Source organism: Sander vitreus, chromosome 20 (assembly GCF_031162955.1).
Source record: "Sander vitreus isolate 19-12246 chromosome 20, sanVit1, whole genome shotgun sequence".
Lineage (NCBI taxonomy): Eukaryota > Metazoa > Chordata > Actinopteri > Perciformes > Percidae > Sander > Sander vitreus.
In genome coordinates, this window is record NC_135874.1 from 18,302,841 (window position 1) to 18,320,352 (window position 17,512).

A 17,512-nucleotide genomic window follows, 5' to 3' on the forward strand; every position below is an offset into this window, starting at 1 on the left:
CTGCAGTGCTTATGCCAACTTGTATGAATGCATTTCTACTAAAAGGGTGTGTTGTCTGCTGAAACAAGTGGTTAGATATTCTAAGCAAAAATAGAGTTTGGGATGTTGAAAAGACAACAGGTTTTTCCTCGGTTTTGACAAACTTTACTTACAAACTTAAAATTACAAATTAACAGCACATTAATTTGTGTCTTTGCTGATTAATATATTGCTCATCAATGTCAAACTGGAAAAAAAGTATTTACATATATACATACAGCCGCATATAAATACCAAGAAGACCAAGAAGAGATATGTGCTACATGCAGTTCCATCAGAGCAATTACGAATAAACTATGCATGAAATAAATTCTCTTAAATTAACCAATAAGATCATGTTGTTAAATCAAGCCGTTTTAAGGACTCCTTAAAACAGAAAAACTAGGTTTTTGGCAGCCGTTTTAGTCACAAAACTGTAAAAGCAACAGGTTTGTCACAGTATAGCAACTTGTGATATTTTCTTTTCTTAGAAAACAGAAAAATAAAATCCATAATTGATGTTTGGACTTGAAAATCACAGATGACTCAATAACAGTTTACTGTTGATAAATTATTATACACATGTGCTTTCATAAGAAAAACCTATAACCCCTTAAATAGTTTAAATAAATAGTTAAATAAAGCAGGTTTCTCTTCCCTATGGGAAGTGAAAACATGCTAAATTAAATTACTTAAGACATTTAGAAATGTCTATTAAACCTGATGGAGATTGGCTGAAATGTTAAAGCACAAAAAAGGTGGGATGGGAAACCTTTTTCAGTAGAAAACCTTAAATAATCTGAGTAACAAGTTCAACAGTAAATCTCATTGCAACTAGTTATTAAAGATGTGTTTCACACATACAGTACATAATACCACAAGGTGCATTTCCCCTTCAGAAGATTCAAGTACACTTTAGGTTTTTGCCTTTCTGAAATAATCCACAGGAAACACAGAAAATGTAACGCAGAAATTGTAGCACAGCTCCATACAACTCCAATTAGTGAAATAGTGCTGGTATACCCTTTGTAAATAAGGGTTTATTTCCTTCAGAGCACTGTCTGAATTGAAATGTAAAACACAAGTAAGACATAATGTATGTTTAAAGACCTAAGACATAGTAAACATCAAAGGTAACATTACACTCCAGTCTGAACGAGTAAAAGTCAGATCATGTCAACCAGCAAATGAATATGTCAAACAATACCACAAATCACAAGCTGTGTCCCAATTCCAACCTAGTATTTCAGGATGTAGTGTACAAATGGAGTTGATGAAAACTATTGTCCCACACAGCTGGAGATAAAGGGTAACAGAAAATACTTCACACACGCGATGCTACTCGCTGGCCAATAGAGGGCGACGTAAACTTGTGTGATCCACTGTAGGGAGCCGCTTAATGAGGATTGTGTTTGTGAAGCAGTGGTCTGTGGTCACTCCTCTGTTGGTCCAGAGAGTTGTTGGTCGTCTCCCTCAACAGCCTGTGCAAACACGTTAAAGCAGCTGCGGTGGCTGGCTCGTCCTCTGCCGCTACACACTGCTCCCAAGCACTGAAGTTTCAGACTCAGAGTCCCTGTTAAAAGGATGGGAGAACAGCCAGGACTCAGACACAAAGGACTTTTTCTTGTTCAGACAGGGTGAATAATGCATGCTTACTCCGGAGCAAAACAGGTTTCATTAAAATTTAGCATAGGTATACTGAATTTAGTTTACTGTGGTCATGCACGAGTCCTGCTGCAAAACAATAGGTGTCTTGCCTGGTTTGGTTATCCCGAATCAAGCAGAAACGTCTGCGTAGTGGCGTGTTAAGTGCTTGTGTGTGCTTTTCACTTACAGCATTTCCTGCAGTAGTTTTCGGTTGCCCTGCCTCCTTTCTTCATCAATAGGGTAGGTCCACAATATTAACAGTCCCACAGCTATAAGAGCCACAGGCACAGGGGAGACCAGCACCTTCAGGGTTAAACTGACCGCCTCAGGTTGTGAGCAGCTCCCAGTCACATAGCCGGCAAATCTGCAAAAAAAAAAAAAAAATGCAGATTGAGGGAGAAACGTTGAGCTGATGCGAGTACAGTTTGGCAAGACGGTTAGGTGAAGGATTATGTGACTGTTGACCACATGACCACTGTACTGATGAGCTATAAAATGGACCTAATCTCATATAGTGTTAGTGCGCATTCACACCAACAAAAGTGATCCGCCGATTTTCTGCAAGGGTGTGCTGCGGAGGGCAGTATCAATGAAAGGGCCCATTTGTGTTACATCCTGTTATCCGTCAAATCGTTTATAGATTTTGATGTTTACAACCGCACTTGAAGGTAGCTTCATTACATTTCAAGGAGATAGAGAAAAAGAAAAGAGAAAGAAAACTTTCTTGTGGCATCGATATGGCAGTGACGTTTCATGTTTAGTGTACGGGATTCTCAAACCACAGCTCAAAACACACTGACAAGTCTGATCCTCGGTTACATGATTGGCCACCTCAGCGTGATGTGGGGATGCGTTTTTTTTCTTCAAAAGTTGAGTCGGTCTTAACTTTTTGCCGCAGGCCCGCTGCATTTTTTTTTTGAGTGTCCCCCCCCCTGCGGCAACCCCTGCTGCAGCCTAAACACACTACCCCTATTCAAAATGAATGGAAAGACCTGCTTTTTGCCGCACCGTCAGACAGTGTGAACGCAGCCTTAGACACAAACTGAGTGCTGACTACATTTTAAGCATGACAGTGAGAATTAAACTGTATGTGAGAATAATGGCTATAGATATGGATCAGCAAACTCACTTCAAACTGAGTGTAGAGACACCCAGGGATACTCCAGAGGCAAACTTGATAAAGAACACATAGTAGGAGTAGAAGAGGGCTTCGTGACCATAGATGTCTGGGTTTTTCACCTTGAAGTCATCCACTACATCGGGAAGCATTGACCTGAAAGCACAAACACGACATTTAGAAGGAAACTGGAGACACAATCAACAAAAATCCACATCTGCATATGGATCCAGGTATGGATTCTGTGGATAAACTCATGCTCACCAAGGTAGGAGGAAAGCTGCCGCCACGCTCACACCTGCCGCCACTGAGACCAAGTAAGAAATGATCAGGTTGCTCTTGATGCAGACGATTAGGATCATGAAGGGTACTGCCCACTATGGAAAGAGACAGCAGGAAGTGAGCAATTCCATAACACATTCCTTTTGAATAAATGCCTTTGTTGTTTGTTTTTTTTTAACTCACCGTGATGCCGAAGTAAACTGCCTTCTTCTTCCCAAACCGGCTCAAAAACCACTGCCAAAACGGGATGGTCACAGTCCCAGATAGCTGGAAAAAAAATGTGACAGAGTTATCAGTATTGTTGTTTTATTAAATATCATGCATGCTCGCAAAAGGACAAGGTATCTACACAGTTGATAATTGAATATTCATCATTCACGTCAACCAAAGTTAACAACAAAATCAGATTTATCTGGAATCTAGTCTATATCCATGACGTTCCACTTCCGGGATTGCCCCGGTGCTGACGGAAATCCCGCCGGATCGCGCTCTTTTCGCCCGGATGTCTGTTACCTTCCGCTTTCTTTGTGTTAGAATTTTAAACTACGGTTGATTTATGAGGATTATGGTTACAGCTTCTTTTTTTTAACTGCTTACACACAAAATCTTTTCATGTCACACGGTTTTTGAAACCTCTCACTCAAAGTGCAAAATTACACAGCAAATCTCCAAAACCATAAGCTATTTCTCAGCCTTTCACTCAGTTTTCAATTGCATAAAACACTTTTTTCAAAACATTACACACAATTCTCTACCTGAGACACAAAAATCTAACAGGAAGTGACTTGCTTTCCTTTTCTAAACACAACCAATCAAAATGCTACACTTAATTACCAGGGCACACACACACACTCCTCACATGTGCAGACACATATGTCATAACTGAACACTAACCAATCACTGCTTTATTATAGGCCTATACAGAGGTCTGTCAGATTACCTGTTTTGAACAATGGATGCCAACAATAGACAGAGAGCAAGGGGAGTATGAGGGACAGACAGGGGACGACAGCGAGGAGGAGGAAGAGGAGGTGGGCAAAGAAGAGAAAGGAGAGCCATCTCTGATGAGATCAGGGCCACACTTATTCATCATGTGATCAACCACGGATTGACCATGAGAGAAGCCAATCTTGAGTAGCTTTACAGTGGCATCCATACTGCATGCAACTATCTAATGACTATTTCAGCAGTTTGTGCATACAACCCCCCGCCACGACACACACACACTATTCTAAAAATGATACCTTTGGTTTACATATGTTTGTAGTTTGGTTTTCTTGTTTCATGCTACTGTATACAACACTGAGCTATTCTTACAAACATGTTTTGCCAAATAAATATTTTCGGTTTTACTGTAACATTGCATTGTTGTTTTCAACCCCTCTCAGCAGATGACTTTCTCTCTAGAACATTGTAAATGTAGATATAAGCCTATGAAAGACAAAAGAGCTTTAGATTTAGAGCAACAGTGTGTACATGGTATATCCAAAAAATTACTATTATGAATAAAGTGTTTGCCATTTGATGCAAATGCTTCATTTTGAGATGTGTTTATAGTATTTTGAATGCTGTGTTTCATTTTGAAGGAGATGTGAGGCATTTTGCATTTTGTGTGTGCAGTTTTGGGAATTGTGTGTATAGTTTTGAAAAAAGGAGACATACAGTTTTGAAAACGTGTGTAAGCAGTTGGAAAAAACTAACTGCTCCTCAGATGTCTGCACGGTTAATCCAGACAGCTAGCTAGACTATCTGTCCAATCTGAGTTTTCTGTTGCACGACTAAAACAACTTTTGAACGTACACATGTTCCACCAAAACAAAAGTTCCTTCCCAAGGCTATTTTGGCTCTGTCGGGCATTTAGCACCGCCCAAGACGATTAAGATTGGTTTAAAGAAATGCCAATAAACCAGAGCAGGGTTTTCTCCCATCCCAGAATGCTGTGTGGAGTAGCCAGACCCTCCTCCGTAGCGCTGTGGAGGAAGGTCTGGCAAAGTGAGACTATCTGGAATCATTCAGCCAGATGAAGCAGTTTAGCCTAGCCAGATTAGCTTTATCAAAAAATACAGACAGAGGCATTCACCTTTTGTAACCATATGGATTTAGTTTTTTTATCTAAATTTAACAGAAAGAAATATTTATCTGTACTCTATCTTGAAACTTGTGGAGTCAAGGAAAGGATTGCCTCTTGTATCACTTGTAGTCTTATTGGTGAGGTATGATCAGAGCCTTAGTTACCATTGAGGACACTGAGGTATGTTGTCTGTATTTTATTTTGTATTTTAACATACTTTATTTTGGGCAATGTTGAGGTTTTACTATGTGACTATATCTAACTTATAATTCTGGTGGAAATCAAGTGTGGGAATAAAGTCTGCTCAGATAATGATCTTATCTTACTTGTAGTTTGAAATGTAGGTCTTGGCTTGAGTATGTTATATCCTGTGATGTATATGGTCTTATATATTTTTATTTTGTAGTTGCTATAAAAATTGCCATAGATGCTGCATTTGAATAAAAAAATAGTTAAACACTCCTTACTATCAACTTTGTTTTAAGGGGCTGGATTTTTAACATTTACATGAAAATATAAGACCTATATTTTATTTTTTAAGAAATATCTCTGGAAATCATGAAATAGTATATAGGCTGGTTCGTAATTTTTCTGACTAAAAAACAATTCTTATTGAAAAAAAAAAAAAGTTTCATTCACTTGCAGTGCTTTAAGACCTTAATATATCTAAAATCCTGGCTGCAGCTCGGGGCATGATGGAAGTTACCTAAATGATAACTTAACATTATTAACATTAACAATTAAAATTCTAACTGGGCTTCATTAAAATTCAGAAAAAAATGTGTGAACCGGAAAGAATAAAGTGACCACGTCAGGAAGAGGCCACGGGACGAGGGCACGACATGCTTTGTTTGGTCTTAACTCTGCAGGGGGCAGACAACCTTTGACCTCGAGGTCTAACTTGGTCAACCAGTGTTATATGACCACACAAGAACAAGCTTGCTACTGACAACTTAGCAGCCTGAGAAACAATATCATCAACAACGGAAAATCTTTCCTCCCCCCCCCTTCATCTCCCACCTCTCCAAATATGATGCATGGCCCACAAATGTTTCCACTCCATATCAGAGGGAAAGGCACCAGAGCGATGAGGATGGAAAGGAGGGCGCAACCAATGGTGGCAGTGAAGGATCGCCAGGGTAACAAAAGCTCCACTGTGTGCCCGTCTCTCCCTCGAACTCCTGCTAACATCGAGCGAGTGTGTGACTGGGAGACAGGTTCCCAGGAGCCCAAACAACACCTCTTCTCACTCTGAAAATCTGCTCTTTCAATCACGCGCCTCTTCGCGTGAGGACGGACCTCAGAGTACGGACTGAAAACACCACAAACACCGGGCGCTTACTCTATGCTACAAGGAGAGTCAAACAAAGTTTTCTGCCGCAGATGTCCTCAAAATCTCATATTAGGGCTTTTACCCTGATGTAAACAGTATATTAGTTGAAAATGGAAACACTCACCATGATGACCAGGAGAATATTCTGATAGTCCTTTCTATGGCCGAGAGCGTAGGTGATGAAAAGAGCAAAGTTTCCCTCCAGTAGCTGTAAAAAAAAAAACAACAACAAATGAGTCATTTTTGTGCCAACTACAGTTACAGATTGAAGTAATAGTTAGACATTTTGGGAAATACACTTTGTATTTTGTTTAAACCATACAAAAACCAAAGTTGTGGTTTTACCTTTGGACAGCTAGCTGTTTCCCCTTGTTTCCAGTCTTTATGCTAAGCTAAGCTAAATGTCTCCCGGTTATAGCTTCATTTAATTGACAGATATGAGAGTGGAATCAATCTTCTCCTCTAATGCTTGACAAAAAAAAGTTATTTCCCAAAATGTTGAATTTTGCCTTTAACTATGACTTCATCAATAATGTTTGTATCCAGCATGAGACAGATAATGAGACACAGTATTACCATGAAGGCCAGAGAGGTGAAGAGGAAGCCGATGACCAGTTTGATGTACGGTCCATAACCCATCACCAGCCACAGGCCCTGACAGAAGGTGAGCTGGGATACCTTTCGCCCGCTCTCTATAATTCAACATGGAGAAGAAAACAAAGATAAGGCAGCTGAAAATCTTTGCTGTAGGGAATTTATTGCGCAATGCAGGTGAAACAATGTTCTGGCATGTGTCTTATTCGTATCTTGGAGACATTTAGCGCCTGCCATAATGCGGCCACCACTTTTTTTTGGTCAGTGATAAGTAAGGCCAAATGTTTCTTAAGGACAACTGATACAAACTTTAAAATCAGAAGTGGGACGAGGTCATGGTTTTGCAAGACATTGGTAAGACTCAAATCTTGGCTATGAAGTCCTGAAGCAAGTATTAAACTTTAAAAGTTGCTTCAATGCTCTCCCTCTTTCTCCCTCCCTGCTACAGACAAGTGTCATTGTCCTAAAAAAAGTCAAAAGGCTAGTAAGTCCAATGCAGTCTCGAGTCTGTGGTGTTCTAGACAAAGTCTTTATTTTGTCAAGTTGATTCATCAGATTCATGACTCCAGTCCAAGTTATGTTTGTTGAGTCCACAGCACAGCTATAAATATTTTAAATATTCCACCTTATCATTCAACAAGTGAGAACTTCTCTTGGTATTTCATGGATTCATACCTTTCTTCTCCTTCACACCCAAAAACAAGACTGTGGCACAGAAGATGTAGATGATGCAGATGACCCCTGAAGAAATCAAGTAAGCTTGTTTCTAAAAGGACAGAAAAGACAGCATTAGCTTGTACTAACACTCATGTGAATTCTGTTTGTAAATATCATGTATCTGACATGATCAGGTGCGTAGCCAAAGAATTTCTAATAAGGGAAGAAGTTCCACTTTCTCGTTACTTCCGGCTTCTGAACTGGTTGCAGTTTCACCAGAGTTCCATATAGGGGGCGCTCACAGGCCAGTGCAGAATGAATGGTACTCTATGGAGCTATACCCCTCAAAATTCACTTTTCTCAGGATATCATTTTTTGTCTAGTAATTTGAATGTTGCATTCGAAAGGGGAGGCTAAAAAAATACACACTGCTGGGTGTTAGATTTTTTTAAAGTGGCTTTTTTGTTCTAAAAAGCCTTTTAAAATGTCAACGACGTCATACACACATACGGCCAGAGATACTGCTTTACGGCAAGCTGTGAGTCGCTTCCTTTGTTCTCTCGAAGCATCGACAACACAGCTGACAGGTTAGGCTCTCCCTGTTAATACACATGCTAGAAAGAGGTTTGCTAATGTTTTAAAGACCACGCCGAAATATTCACTCTGACATTCTGGTTCTGCTTCGGATGCTGTCAAGCGGGATCTCCGATCGTAATCAGTCCTTCACTGACCAATCAGCATTCATTAGCAGAATGCTAGCGTGATATGGGCAACAATGACTCAACCTGTAAGAAATCGAAAGGACATAAGTACTCATTCATTCAACTTTTGACCTATAATCCATGTTGAACTTGCAAAAACTACAATCAAATCTGAGATTTCTCAACAACAATCGGGCGAAAGAGACACATTTAGCCGTCTAGCTCCATAGAGTCCCATTCATTTAGCACTGGACCGCGATCACCCCCAGTGGAACTCTGGTGGAACTGCAACCAAATTCGGTACAATGGGGCTGAATAGGGAGTGGAACGGCTTTCCGTAGATGGGCTTTGGGCGTAGCACAGAGTTCTGGACCCTGTACATAAGCATTCTCTATGGGCCCTTCCCCGCATCCACAGCTATTCCTTCTAGTATCTTTTGGTGTTTTTCCATTACATGGTACCTGCTCGACTCGACTCACTTTTTTGGTTTTCCATTATGAAAAAAAGTCCCTGGTACCTGCCAACAGGTACTTTTTTTTAGTATCACCTCTGTCGAGGTTCCAAGCGAGTTGAGACGATACCAAAAGGTGACGTGACAACCTGCAGACTACTAAATGGTCGGAGAAAATCTTCACTAATCACCGCCATTTTTAAATAGTTTAGCCAGCGGTGTTTTTTTTGCTGCCCCCACCTTTTTTTGAAGCAAAATGTGTCTTCTGGCTGGGGCAACAGCTGTGACGACCAGCCAAGCTTGCCTCGCGCATGAGGTGGTACTATATCTGCAATGGAAAAAGGAGGACAGGGCACCGCGGCCGAGTCCAGTTGCGCCGAGTCCAGTAGAGCTGGTACTAGCAGTGGGTAAGTGCCATTAGTGGGCTCTCCTCACATTACGGCCCTGTATACTCAGTCCCCTTTTACCCCTCAGTCCTCTGGACATAATGCCAAAAGACTCAAGAGACTCACCGTCTCATTCAGTGAAACGATGGACATGTTGGTTGAGTTTCTGCTGTCGTGTTCATCAGGCTCGGTGGGACAATTTGTGTCGCCACCTACTATCTGTCCCTGGATTGCTGTGCCCAGAACTGTGCCCAGCACCTCCACCATCATACCTGAGAGCATCACAGAAATGGAGCATCAGCAACAACACTCATGTAAAAAGCATTTGATCATTCAGGGGAGCTGACGTACGATAAGCAGTGGCAGAGTCCCTCTCCTTCTGGTCGTTGCTGATGAACATGGTGAGGGCTGAATATGGCACGTGGAAGCACTGCAAACGTACACAAACACACAGTTAGGCTAGTGTACACAACACTGGGACGAAGGGGAACAAGGTGCTGGGGAGTGTCCACATGACATACTAACCGTCTGCATTGACTGGAAAAGGCAGTAAAAGATCAGGTACCAGACGACCTTCCCCTGCTCAAAAGGAGGCACGTACCAGATGAGGAAGTAAGTCAGCACCGCAAAAGGAGTTGAGAAAAGGATCCTGTATACAGTGTGATAAAGAAACAGTTAAAAAGTTAACAATTTGCACTTTTCAATAAGAAAAAGTGTTTCTAAATCAAGCAAGAATATTTGTATTAATTTGAGCTACTACAGTGGGGTTCACCATGCATTCTGTACGGTTTGGCTTGAAACAAAAAGTGTGCCAGGCCTGCTGTTTCCCACTGCTAAAGAGTGTGTTCCGCCAACTGTTACTGTAGCTTCGACCCCCCCCACCTGTTTAATTTTTCCTGCCTTGCAGTCACTTTTCTATTCACTCCCTGCCACTTTGTGAATAATCCTACTAATCCTGCCTGTGTGTGTGTGTGTGTGTGTGTGTGTGTGTGTGTGTGTGTGTGTAAAAAGGGCTCAGTCTGGGCTGCAGAAGGGGACGAGGCTGGGCTGGATGAACGGTGAGGCCACTCTGGCCCACCTCGCTCTCACCCCACTCAGTCTCAACAGCCTTTCCTCAGCTTTGTAAATCTTCCAGCTGACCTCAGTCAGAGAAGCTGGTGCCACTTCAGAAACTTGTTTTCAAAACAGACAACAGTCCAGCTAAAACTCCCCCTTATTGGCATCAACACACCCCAACAGGTTAAGTAGAGCTAAAACAATAAATTATTGAATTAGTCAATTAACAATAATCTGCAACTATTTTGATTTATTGTTTAAGTTAATTGTGTAGTTTTGCTGCTTATGTGATAGTAAACCTAATCACTTTGGCTTTTAAACTGTTGGTTGAAAAAAAGCAATTTCAAGAAAGTTCCTTGGGCTCCTGGAATTTGTGATTGTGAAAGTTTTACTGTAGATTTTTCACTATTTTCTGACATTTTATAGACCAAACAATTAACTGAAAAGATAGCTGAAAGAATAATCAATAAAGAAACCCCTCCTGCAGTGCTGTAGAATGACAGCAAATCTAACTAATAACTAAATCAATATCAAAGGCTCTTATTTTTTTTGTTTTTGAGCGGTCATGCAAGAGCAATACGTGCCGACTCTCCCTGAGGGCCATATCACTGAACACAGAGAGGTTTATTTATTGACCGTGACACTTCTGCATTCGCACATGGTCATATGAACCCCCCACCCTCACCCTCCTTCTTGTGTGAACACGTGGGAAATAAGAAAGAAAGCACCTCCTGGTTCCCTCTAATGTCTGAGTGAATTAGGTTAATGAGAGCTAATTTATCTAGAAATGGAGGCCAGGTTGCGACTGTTTTGCACACTAGCGTGGCTGACTGAACACACACACCACAGATTCTTTGTGTGTCACATTTGGAGGTCAAGAAAGGAAGCAAAAGAAAGGAATTGACCTTGGGGTACATACACTAAACCAATTTAATGTGTTTAATATGCAGACAATGCTAAATATCCTATTCTAGTGCCATGTCACAATATCTGTATGTAAAACATTTTCAACACAGATAGGAAAAGCAAGTGAGGACATAAAAAGACATCCGTTTGTTCTTATCTAACGTCTGGTTGTTTTACTTCAATTTGAAACGCTACACAAGCCACAGAGGATCATGTACATGTTGCCTTTTCTAACAATGACCTCCATTATTCCAACCAAGCATGCCTCTTGACCCAAGGTAACCTCTCTCTGCCTCTATAAACCCCTCCCAAACATGTAGTAGGAAATTCAACACACACACAAAGATGGACACACCCCTATCGTTTTGAGCTGATGGTGTGTTGTGGGTTGGACCAATCGCAGCAAAAGCCGGTATATTCCCCTCCACCCCCCCCATCAACTCACAACATGCAGCTTGTGCACAGCCAACATTTCTTACTCAAATGACATCATGTGAGAGAAGTATTTAGATCGGTTGCTGTGCAAATCATATCATGGCCTGAAGGGATAGCTCTCTCACACACACACACACACACACACACACACACACACACACACACACACACACACACACACACACTTCACTCTCTTAAGAATGCATGTTTCCTTGCTTTGTGCTGACCCTTTCTGTGCTTACGGTTAAGTGTTTGATAACATAATATATCTAGCCTGTTCAGGGTTGCAGGGTGCTAAAGCCAATCCCAGCATTCTTTTGGCAAGAGCTAGGGATACCCTTGACAAGACGCCAGCTGGCCTTCAGTGTATCACAAGGCTAACACGAACAATAGTGAAACACAGTCACACATACATACAACATTGATGATATGCTGTATAGTGTGAGACGAGATGTTGCTGTACTGTTTATACCAAGTTATATATCTTAAAAATCTTATTAGATCTTTGTAGACAAATCAAATCAATGAGCAGAACTGCATCATGGTGGTGACTGAATTTGGCTTTAATGTGACTAAATAAAAACTTTTTACAACTATTTTTCAGGTATTTAATTCACCAGATTAACCAAACGAACACACACACTATGACATGACATCCACAAGCGTGTCAGTAATACAATACACATTCGTGCCAATGGTTTCACACTATTTCACTGATCTCCTGGTGGAGTTAACGCACAAAGAAAGGCAGCAATGTCCCAACAAAGGCAGTGAAGACACATTATTCCTCAGTAGAAACCTAAATCATGTTGCCATGGTTACTGCCAACGGTTCATGAGTTGGATTTTGTCAGTACATTTGCCTCACAGTTCTTACCCCACTCAATATCCTGTCTACTAATTTTCAGTATTTCCTTACTATCACCCAATATCCTCTTTGCTTTGTGAACCTGTACTAATGTGCAGCTGTGAGATTCAGATGCCTACCAGGGCATCATGCGGCCGATGTGGGTCCATCTACTCCGGCTCACCAGGAAACCCACTGTGGGGTCTGTGACAGCGTCCCAGGCCCGGCCCACAAACAGGATGATGGAGGCATGGAAGGGATCCAGCTAAAGGGAGAAATTGGAAAAAGAGTGAGCCATGAAACAAAAACAAAGAGGATACTAAATACTACTTTATATAAGCACGGCTAGTGAATGATACAAAAGAGCCACGACACCAATGAGGTTTTGAAGACATTTTGAGGCTTTGGAACTGCAGCAGTGAAATGCACAACTGTGTCATTTGTTTAAGAACAACGTAGCATTCAGAGCCACTGTAATGCTCTCATCTCTTGAGCTGAATGGCCTTTATTTAAGTTCCTACTGTGTACAGTGGAAACGTCTAATTTGCTAATTGAGCATCAAAGCAAAGCAGTAGGAGTCCAGAATAATGTGCTTGACCGGCTACTGCAGGCTGAAGACTGTTAAACTGATACAAGGCTGAGAAGAGCGAACACAAACTTTGGGCTTGTAGTTATCATTATGTGGAATTACGGGAAAATGCAAAGATAAGGAAATGAGTCTCCAACTTGTACGCTGCAGAATTAGCAAATGGATTAACTGTGTAAAACTGTTTAAAGAATAGGGAATATAGAGGACATTTAATTTGCCACTTAGTATTCCTACAACTTTTTTTCAGTTATACAAAATGTCTTTTTTAAGTCAAAGATATATATGGAAGAGAAATTGTGTTTTCTAGCTCTGACAATGAGTGTGTGTGTGTGATGAGTGTGATTTCAATGTGATGTCTCTTGTCAATCACCTGAGCCACATCCAGCAGGTAGATCTGGAGGAAGAAGCCCAGAGCGCTGCCTGTGATCTGGTAGGGAGCCCCACCAATAGCATAGCACAATTTATTCCACACAGACAGACGGTTTCCTTGGTCATTTGGCTGGAAGACAAACAGAGGGGAGGACAGAGGAGATATGGAATGCAATTAGTTTGCCTTTACAACAGTAAATCTGACTGTAAACACGGAAATGCTCATATTCCCAGAGGAGCTATAAATTCAGGTAAAGAGATGTGGGCAGCGTTGCGCTTCATGATCATTATCTTCAGCTTTCTTCTGTACTCTGGAATTTAATTAAATCCCTGTTTTCTGCTTCAACTACATCCCTCTGTCCAAAACTCTTGGCATAATTGATGCCTGTGTTAAACAACCTGTTACCACGAGAGAATGGTGAGATTGGCTAACTTCCCTCACCCCACCACCCAGAATGCCAGATTAGAGAGATATCCCTGATGCAGTCAAACAAGGGTATGAAAGTATGAGGTTACTGTAGTTCACACACACACTCGCGCTACATCGACTCCAGCGCTGCCATTGGCTCTAGAAATAGGATGTTGGAGGTAGTGTTCCATTTCATGCTGAGTAGTCAGCATCAGCAGACAGCCTAGGGTCTTATCACATCCCGCAGCCACAGCCAATCACCTGTTAACAGTCCGATGATGTCAGCAAGGGGGTCTCTACACCCCGATTCAGATCCGCCATGGACACAAAAGCAGCATAACCTCCTGTTGGGAGAAAATTGCTGCCTGCTCACAGATCAGGAATGAATAATAGCCTTTCCTACCAAATCCTTCAAGGCCACACAAGCATAATTATTGTGTGAAAACTAAACTAAAGCTACATGAAGGAATACAGTCTGTAGGCAACCTTTGAGCACTGATGAGGAAACTCCCTTAACATACATAGATTATGGATTCAAGGAAAGAAATGTGCACAACATCAAGAAGATGACATGAAATATTAGATATTTAAGGTTACGATTGTAGTAGTATTATAGTATTTTAACTATAGCTTAATCTGACTATTTTCATGATTATATGATTAAACATTTTGTCTACAAAAAAAATCATGTGGAACTATACAATATATAGGCCTATATTAAAATATGTCAAAGGTATATTTTAATTCAATTCCTAAGAAGCAGACATGACATTTAGAACTAGTTTTGATTGTACATGTTCTTGTCAAGGTGAAATGTCCTGCAATCTGATATTGATGTTAAAAGGGATCACAGCACAGACATGATGTGGAAGGTATTTTAGGCTGTCGATGCTGTTACACTTTTCCATATGAAATACCAACACTTGGTCTTTCTGGGCACCATTAGACACATGCCAATTTTACTGATTAAATACACATACAATTGTCTGTAGAAGCACTAGATTTGATTTGATTTGATTTGAAGCCTACGGTTTAAATCAAATGTTATGTGGTATCTATAAAACCGGTAGGCTATGTCAGCCTCACGAGCAGCTGCCCGTGGACAGATGGACAAACCGGGTGAAATTCAAATACCCAGGACAAGGGGAGCGTTTGAGGTGCCGAACGGAAGTAACGACCGCAATTTATCAGACGTTGCATTCAATTTAGGCGCCTTTGCGCTCCTGAATAAATGGGGGCAACACATTTTAATAAGCCCCGAAATCAAATAAATAACTCTTTGCTCTTACCTTTGCTGTCTTGATCTCTGTATTTATAGGTTTGACTGACAATAAACTCGCTGCGTACTGCTCGGCGCCCTCTCCTCGTGCCATTGTGCTATCAAGACGATAAGTTAATTAATATATATATTTTTTAGATATCGTAATACTTGTCCGTGTCAAAAGAAAAAGCCGCTTCACAGCTTCATACTGTCTCGCTTAGTGCTCTGAGTCAAGTCTCTCGTGGTCGTGCTGCTCTGTCCTTTCCGCTCATTCATTCTACTCATTCCACTATGCCGTCTACGTCACTTAGCTATGACGTTTCCATCGCCTGTTCCGTGGCCAATGCTGCATTTAAGTGCTGAAGGAAATCAGGAGACCAACAGATTGGTGATAAGAAAATGCACTTTAAACCTACATTAAAAGTCATTCTTTTTCGTTTTATGAGATAAATCACCACCAATCACCTAAGGATACATTTTCTCCATCTTTAACTGGGCTGATTCAACAAAATTAAATTGTATCCACAATGGTTGTTTGTTTTTGTTTGTCTTACGTAAAACTGGGAAAATTACCTTACACTTAGCCATTAAACGCATCAGCAAACAACAAAGCAATGTCAAACCTTATTTAAAAAAGTGTGTAGTGTTTATATATATATATATATATATATATATATATATATATATATAGAAAATAGAAAATAGATTTATTTTTGTAAAATACCTCAGTACAATTATGTTTTGTATGTGATATTTCTTCTTTGCTATATGTTTTTTTAAGCAAGAAATTAAAAATATATTGCAAGAGTGCAAAAAGTATGCAGTGTAAACAATTCAAGTTAACTTGTTCCACAAGTAGGAAATAAATGTCGAAATGTCAAACAGACAGACAGACAACCTGACAGATGACATCCAGTGACTCACAGAGTTGAGTCACCCCATCTACTCAAAATATAATCTCCCACACACACACACACACACACACACACACACACACACACACACACACACACACACACACACACACACGTGCAGCTAAGTGAAATATGTTTGACGCCTCTTATCCAAAGCAACAGCCACTTCAGCTTGGTTTCCACCTAAATGCTTTTATTGGGGGGGTCTCCATCCACTTTTTGCTACAGTATGTGATATGCATACCATTTATCTTTATCCATATAATGGCCACTACTGAACAAAAATATGTCTAAGGATATTATGAGTGGTAATAAGCTTCGTTTGGCCATCACACAGCGAGCATGATTTATCATCTATATGACTTCTAGAGGGTGTTATTGCTGTCTTTGCCCTCTCTGCTAATGTTAATCAGTGGCACTATAAGAGCCAGAGGGGGTGCTAGTCACTTTGTTACTAGGTCACTGACCTTTTCACACAACACATGCACAGTATCACAATGCATAATAACCTAATATTTAATCATCCATTATGCATAACCTGAGGGAATAACAATTGTTACAGTTTTTTACAATCACTTTGGCACTAATTTCAGAACCTTGACGTCATTTTTCAAAACTCTAGACACAAAACTCACAACCAATGATCAAAATGCACATTTTTCAATTGCTTGGATACAATACACATAAACCAAAGATCATTTGTTCATTTAACAAAGATCACCTGTTCAATATGACACAACTTAACATCAAAGTACTACTATTTCAAAAGGCAATTCACACATTACATTTCAGATGATTGTCTATTCATTCCATTACAATGATCTAACTAGCAATCGATACAACTACTCAAAATGATACTGTATCAGACACTGTTTCTATGCTCCCATGTACCACCTTTAAGACTATTTACTGTATTGACAGTACTGCACTGTATGCATGCAGGCCCTTGGAATTGCTTGTCCAATTCTGCCAACTCGTTACCGATGATTGAGATATATAATTTATATATACTTTATATATAAAGTACTGTATATATATATATACACTGCTCAGTGGCCAGCAGATCAGACTGGGGTTGTACTAGGCAGCTTCCAGGTATGAATGTGGAACTGTGTGAATGTGACAGGTCAACGTTCCAAATGAGAATTTGTTCTCAATCGACTCACCTGGATACTCTAAATAAAGGTTAAATAAATAAATATAAATAAATCTATATTTAAAATCTATATAAATAAATCTAAAATAAATAAATATATATATATATGTATATATATATATGTATATATATTATATACTCGTACCACATTGGTCTGTAGTATTCTCTCTACTACTGCAGTACTTTTACTGGGATATATTTATATGTAGTACCATAATGAAACATGTATCACCTATTTTGTATTACAATATTTAATGATTGTACGAACAATTGTGTGGGTGATCTAAAGTAACGTTTCAATGGTATTTCACAAT

The 17,512-nt window shown here is 40.2% G+C and overlaps 1 protein-coding gene across 1 annotated transcript; it reads right to left on the bottom strand.

The window, feature by feature from the left end:
• Positions 1-121: 121 nt before the first annotated feature.
• LOC144535192 (sodium-dependent lysophosphatidylcholine symporter 1-B-like) lies at positions 122-15,424 on the bottom strand. Its single transcript, XM_078277511.1, has 14 exons — positions 15,157-15,424; positions 13,460-13,588; positions 12,641-12,765; positions 9,783-9,906; positions 9,609-9,687; positions 9,384-9,529; positions 7,738-7,828; positions 7,045-7,160; positions 6,593-6,676; positions 3,248-3,331; positions 3,047-3,159; positions 2,795-2,938; positions 1,853-2,029; positions 122-1,591 (listed from the first exon to the last, which is right to left on the bottom strand). Exons 1-14 carry the CDS (start codon positions 15,238-15,240, stop codon positions 1,549-1,551), a joined length of 1,539 nt encoding a protein of 512 aa, XP_078133637.1. The 5' UTR covers positions 15,241-15,424; the 3' UTR covers positions 122-1,548.
• Between the last annotated feature and the right edge of the window lie 2,088 nt (positions 15,425-17,512).

Bases quoted from the DNA above. Each gene is read 5' to 3' on its own strand.
- LOC144535192 (XM_078277511.1), bottom strand. From the start codon at position 15,240: ATGGCACGAGGAGAGGGCGCCGAGCAGTACGCAGCGAGTTTATTGTCA. The intron at 2,939-3,046 runs GTGAGCATGAGT...TTGTGCTTTCAG, and splicing joins GCAGCTTTCCTCCTACCTTG to GTCAATGCTTCCCGATGTAG. The intron at 1,592-1,852 runs GTAAGTGAAAAG...TCCTTTTAACAG, and splicing joins AAACTACTGCAGGAAATGCT to GGACTCTGAGTCTGAAACTT.